The following is a 6,811-nucleotide window of genomic DNA, read 5'->3' as shown; positions in this document are numbered from 1 at the left end:
GAGAAATATAGTATCTTATGACCACAGAGAGTGACAGTCACCAAAACATGCTCTCAGAGGATTGTGTAGTTTGTACTCAGGAAAATGTTGCCTCCTTCTTCTGCCTCTAGTTTACACAGTATCACTTCCAATTCATTGTGACTTTGTCTTCCGGAATCAATACCCACCTCAACTCTCTCTCTAGAAATTCTCTCCAGGTACCCACCTCTGTGCACTTCATTAGTGCTAGTTGTCTTCTATTCCAGTGAAATTGACAACCAGTAACAACCATGATCACATGTAGACAAGTGAACAGTAAAGTCAAACACACATTTGTGTCCCCTCAACAGAGAAATTATTAATGTCAAGATGAAAAGCAATAACAAAATTGTCATCAAAGAGTTATCAATTTAATGGAACTAAACAAGATTATACCAATAATTCATTAACCTGTGTATCTCAGAAGCACAACAAATGGAGAGGAGTGACAGATAAAAAAAAAAAAAACAAAAACAAAAACAAAAACAAAAAAACCTTTTAATTAAATTCTTAGAATCTTAAGTAAACTATTCCCTAGTCCCACTGATCATTATTTCATTTTTTTGTTTTATGAATAGACCAGATAGATAATGTAATCATTTGAGTTATGAGGGAGGAGAATCTGATCAGAATATAATATATTAAAATATTCTTTAAAAATAATTAAGAAAAATTCATGGTTTCATTTTTCATTAAGTATGTGTATATATGTGCTTGTGTATATGTGTGTGACCATATACATTAATGTGTGAGTAAGTGCATGTGTAAGTACAACCTGCTAAGTCAGTATTATTAATTGCATTATACATTCAATATTGACCATTTGGTATTGGGTGCTCAATTAGGGTTTTCTTTCTAGAGGAAAATATTTCTCCTCTTCTCAGCCTTTCTTACAGGCTGATAGTACTTTGTATAAAACTGAATTCTAGGCTTTCTCTAACTGATTCTAGCTTGCATATGATAGCCTTGTTCAGCTCATGTTTAGTCAGTCATATTGGTGAGATATTATGGAGATATCTTCTGACATTTATAAAACATACAATCTCTAAGTAATCTGTGTATTCTCTGGCTCTTACAATCTCTGCAACAAGTAGATACTATTACAAATAACCACACCCAATCAAAATACAGAATTGTGAGGTCCAGTTACAGGGATTTTATCTGTACCAGTAAATCTCCTCTTATAGAGGTCATTGAGGAAAGTAACACAATTTACAAAGATTAATAGTCACTTCAGAGAGTATTCTAAAACCCATAAATTGTACTGTAGTATTTCTTTATTTTGTTCTAGTCTAATACCATTACTACTTAAAATGCTAATGTAACTTTATATATTAGGTGTCCAAAACAGTTTCTTATTTTTTGGGTTTTAGTGCATATATGTAATTAAGTAAACAATCAGTGTGACACTAGTGACTCCTTTTACTGTATGCTAGATAATCCCCAAACATAAGGTACTGCAAACATTTACATTAAAGCCACATTTTATTTCTGAGCCTAATTAGAGCTTCTTTTACATCCTTATTCCGTAGACTGTAAATCAGTGGGTTTATCATGGGGATAATGAGGAGGTAAAAACTGATGTCATTTTATCTTGGTCTAGAGAGTAGGCAGAACTTGGTCTGAAATACATGAAGAGCATGGTCCCCTGGAAAATCCCAACTGCAGTCAGGTGAGTGGCACAGGTGGAGAAAGCTTTGAACTGTCCCCCAGCAGAGCTGATCTTTAAGACTGATGAGATGATGTAACAATAAAAGACCAGGACACTCAAGACGGTGCTCAGTTCAATGAACCCAAAAAGAGTAAACACAACCAGCTCATTTGTTTGTCTGTCAGAACAGGACAGGAGGTATCGTGGTGGTAAGTCACAGAAAAAATGATTGATCTGAGTAGAGCCACAAAAACATAAACTAAATGCCAATGATGTATGTGTCAGACCATCTACAGTACTTGCCATGTAAATTAAAGTTAAGAACTGGTAGCACACCTTGCTGGACATGTCCACAGCATACAGAAGGGGTTTACTGATGGCCTTGTATCTATCAAAAGCCATAATGGCCAGCAGCATGCATTCAACATCTATAAAGAAACAGACAAACAAGAGCTGCACATAGCACCCAGTAAAGGAAATAGAATGTTTCTCCGCAAGTAGGTCTGCCAGCATCCTGGGTCCAACTGCAGTGGAATAACACAGGTCAGAGAAAGAGAGGTGGCTGAGAAAGAAATACATTGGTGTGTGAAGCTGGGAATCCAGTCTGATCAATGTGATCATTCCTATGTTTTCCAGAAGAATAGAGAGATAGACAACTAGTATCACCATGAATAGAAATACTTTTACATTATACTTACTAGTCATTCCCAACAGAAAGAATTCTGGCAATGAAGAACAGTTCTCTTTATCCATTTTTCTTTTTTTCTTGGTCTAAATGATTTTAGAAAATGTATCAGTGTTGTTTAAAGGTAGGATGTCTTTTGTCTTGATGCTGAACCATAAAGTAAAGCATAATACCATTTTGGCAATTTATTAAATACATGAATTATAGTGAGGAAGCAGCCAAGGTAAAAGGCATTCTGTTGACTTAGAAAAAAAATTATGGTAGAAATTTGATTCACACTGAATTAAAAATGTAATATAATTGATTGTCTCTATAATTTGCCTAAGTTGTTACCACTCAGTAGTAGTAAATATATTTGAATAAAATAGAAGCCATCAAGGCTTAATATAATAAGAAAAAAATATATCAAATTAAATTTCAATCCACACTGACGTTCTCTCATATTCAACAAAATCAGAGTTATTATGTTTAAGAACATTAACTGTATTTACTATATTATTTATAAAACATATCGAACATCTTAGATAAGAAATAGAAATTACTTTGGCATTGTTTGAAGTCCCTGTCATTTGCTGGAAATGAAAGCAGACCAATTTAAAAAATGTATCACTGTTAAAAGATGGATAACTTATTAATTATTGTTTATTAATATGAAGGAAAATATTCCTAAATTATCTTCAGTAAACAAAAAAGAATTGAAAATAAAATTGGGCTTGAGAGACTCCAAGTAACACTTTTTTTCTACTACAAATTGGCTTTTTATTTCTCTGGAAATGGGAGCAACAAGAACAACAACAACAACAAAAAGTCTTGTTCATGGCCTGTTTCCTGTCCTAACATGTGAAATTGTGTGTTCGCATCATAACGTTGTCTTTGAGTTTCTTTCTCGTTGCATGGAAAAAATGGAGATTTTGCTTTATATTCCAAAAATAATATGTTTGATATTATATAGATATACATTGTTATATATTGCTATTTATAAAGTTGAACTTTTTATTACTTTTTAAATAAAGTCACAAGAAATTACTGGTGCCCACACCATATCATGGGTATATAGCTTTAAGAAGAAAACTGTTTGTTAATAACAAGTAAAACTGTATATTAATGTGTCTTAACAGATATAAATATTATAACTTTTCACATTTTATATAAGGAAATTAATGCACTCAAACTCACATAAGTATCTAGCAAAAATATGCCTCTGATCAGGATTTTTATAAGTACATAAGGCAGTTAAGCCATGTATTTACCTATTCATTAACTCTATTACTCATGTTCCAAAGAAATTGCAATGTTATTTTTCCTTCTACTTTTGCAAGTAGCTATTCATAAACCTACCTGAGCTCAGTGATTCTTTCCTTTTTTACTTGCAATGACAAACTAAACAAAGCAAAATGGTCACATTTATTTTCAGCTTGTACTTTTGAGAAATAATTCTCTGGAGGCTAAGTCTTCCTATTTTGCTTTACGCTAATGTGACATTTAATTAGGTTCCTAGCACACTATTTTCCTGAATATATTCAACATTGTTATATCTGGCTATCATCTTCACACTTTATGCTTAACTCTATTGATGAGTGATCAACAAGAACTGGGACTTACAGTGAAATTGAATGAAACTAAAATCTCTGTCTATTCAGTGAATCCCATACCACACAGGTGTTATCTAATTCTTATATGGTTTTAACAATCTCCCATCTCCAATTGACAAAGCTCATAATATTGCAAGTTCTTTTTTCTGTCATTGTCTGAATGCATTCCCATCATCATAGCAACTACCCTATTTCAATGCATGCTATCAAACCTCTAAAAGAAATAAGTACTGACAAAAATATATTCATATAGTGTTATGCCAAAATGCCTTTAAAAATCTACAAGTATCCCTTTAAAAAAAATAAAGTTGTAAGACAAAAAAATTCTATAGTCAGATTTTGAATACTTGATAGTGTGTATGTGTGTGTGTGTGTGTGTGTGTGTGTGTGTGTGTGTGTGTAATTTTTTTATCTTATTCTACTTATCTACTTCTCTATTATCTCTTTTACCACAATGCTGTACAATAGTAATGGACCATTATATTCATTTTGTTAAATAATATTAAACATTAGCTTTCTGGATTAACAGTGATGTTTAATTCCTAAAATGTCTTGACTGTGATATGTGTTCCTCAACATGACTTCCTTGTTTGACCTCAATGGGAAGGTTGTGCACCTAATTCTACAGGAACTAGATGCTCCTGGATTAGAGAACACAAAGTAGGGTGCCCCACCTTCTCAGATGAGGAGTCATTGAAACTGAAGTCTTAATATACACACAACTCATAAAAAGTTTTACACAATGAAAATTGATTTCCCATTTTTATTTTATATGAGTGCCATTTCCCCTTTCTTTGTGCTTACTAAATGATTTTAAGAGATTCACAGTTATTTCTTCTTTTACATTTTTTACTTTTGTACAGTGTTCCCTCAAAAAGTTACTCATTACTATACCCTTCTATGATGACATTCTTTTTTGACATTTTAATTATATAAGTTTCAGCTCTCCAACTGCACTGAAATGCTGATGATAGCTTCTGAAATATACTAAAATCTTTCTTGCTCTTTCTCAGAGTAAAAGTGTGCTGGCTTACCATAATAGGTGGGGGTGGGAGGCTGGGGTGTGATGGGATTAATTAATGTGGTCTTTGTTCTCTAGCTCAACAGGAACTTCCTGGATTTAGCTTTCAGCCTGCTAGTAGAAGTAGAAGGAAGGAAAAGGGACACTTTAAAAAGTTATTATAACATTTATAAGAATTTATAGGGATTTGCTGAGAGTATACCAGGAGGGTGTACAACATTTGAAATGTAAATAAATAAATTAAGCAATAAAAAATTACTTATGAAAATTTTCTTTAAAAGGGGCAGGGGGGAGGGGGGAGGGAGGAGAAAGATCCTAAGCAGGGCTAGGGAAAAAAGATCCTTATAGTCTTTGGAGCAATATACTTCTATTGAACCAGGAGGAGAGAATAATGTTCACAGAAGGAAAGGCTTTTACATAAGCAAATATGAATAAACTCACATAAATTCATATACAAATTCACGAATGCATATTTATACATTATCATTCAAACTAGTTGAGTTCAGCTTGCATACATTTTACAATTCCATACCTACACACACACACATCCATACTTACACATACATTTAGAACCAAAGACCAAGTATCAGTGCAAAAAGAACTTACAAATTCTTGATGAAAAATGAGCTCCAATCTTTACTGCATAGGGAAGGCAAAGCTTCTATTCTTTTAATGCTAAATGAATTTAGTCCAAGTTTGTAAGAAGAAAGCTTGGTTCCGTTTAATAAGACTAAGCATGTCTTGTTATTAAGAAAATACCTGTTCTTTATTATGGTAAGGTGAATCCTGCTCACTTCTTCAGCTCTCCATTAAGTTCTGTTCAGATCTAATTAAAAAATGTTTTTTTCTGAAAAGTTCTCCTAAGCTCAGTTCTGATTTTACTCTATGTACTCAGCACTTAAAACATCTTTCAAAATAGATGACCAATCACATAGTAAAAAGTTTACCACTAGTTTACACTAATTCAGATCATAAATTGAAAAAGAATTTTACAACGATGGATGTTTACTTGCATATCTATTATATGTAATTATCTGGCTAAAAATTCATTACCTGTTGCAGCTCCACAGAATCACTGAGAGTTAAGAAGCATAATAAATTTATTAGTGAAGTTTTGTTTATACAACCCCGGTAATTATTTTATCTTCTGTCCTAGAACCTATAAAAAATAATTAATACCCTTTTATGAAATTTGTTTAACAACCTCTTTGGATGTCCTCTGAGTAGTAGAAAGTCTGGTAGAAAGTCTACTATCTAGAAGCAATTAATTGGTGACACATGGGAGACTAACAGAGTATTTCCTTGCAGTTTTGACTATCAGAAAAAGATCTAACAGCATTCCCACAAAATAAGAGCTTAATAGGCACAGTATTTGTTGCAGTAAATATTAAAAAATAAAATTTGGTTTATCTCTCTACCGGCTCTGAGGTCTCACTCCTCAGGCTCTACCCTGATAGGAAGCTACACCTGCCTTTTCTGCACAACTCCCTTCCCTTGGTGGTTTTCTACCGCCTGTTCTTCACCTCTGTCCCAGGGAATTTCTGTTCCCAAATTCCCACACAAACACAACTCTACAGCCCAATAGCTTTTCACATAGGTTTATTTATTTTTTCTTACCACTTTATTTTTAAAAAAGAGGGGTATATATACAGATTTTTAAAGGCATTTTGGCATAACATTATATGAATATTTTTGTCAGTACTTAATTCTTTTAGAGGTTTAATAGCATGCATTGAAATTCCACTAGTTGCCATAACCATGAAGTACATGTAGGACAGAACATAATATGGAAACAGATTTCTTGTTGAGTATAGATTAAGCATAATGATCTTTCACACAGGTTT

At 33.0% G+C, this 6,811-nt stretch overlaps 1 protein-coding gene across 1 annotated transcript; it reads right to left on the bottom strand.

Moving 5' to 3' along the window:
* Positions 1 to 1,570: 1,570 nt before the first annotated feature.
* LOC308429067 (olfactory receptor 5W2-like) lies at positions 1,571 to 2,422 on the bottom strand (the record flags this gene model as incomplete). Its single annotated transcript, XM_080927714.1, has 1 exon — positions 1,571 to 2,422. One exon carries the CDS (start codon positions 2,420 to 2,422, stop codon positions 1,571 to 1,573), a length of 852 nt encoding a protein of 283 aa, XP_080783840.1.
* Positions 2,423 to 6,811: the final 4,389 nt, after the last annotated feature.

Source organism: Micromys minutus (genome assembly GCF_963924665.1).
Source record: "Micromys minutus genome assembly, chromosome: 13".
NCBI classification, from domain to species: Eukaryota; Metazoa; Chordata; class Mammalia; order Rodentia; family Muridae; genus Micromys; species Micromys minutus.
Note: the sequence above shows the minus strand (reverse complement) of the source record. Positions and strands in the feature narration are given on the sequence as shown.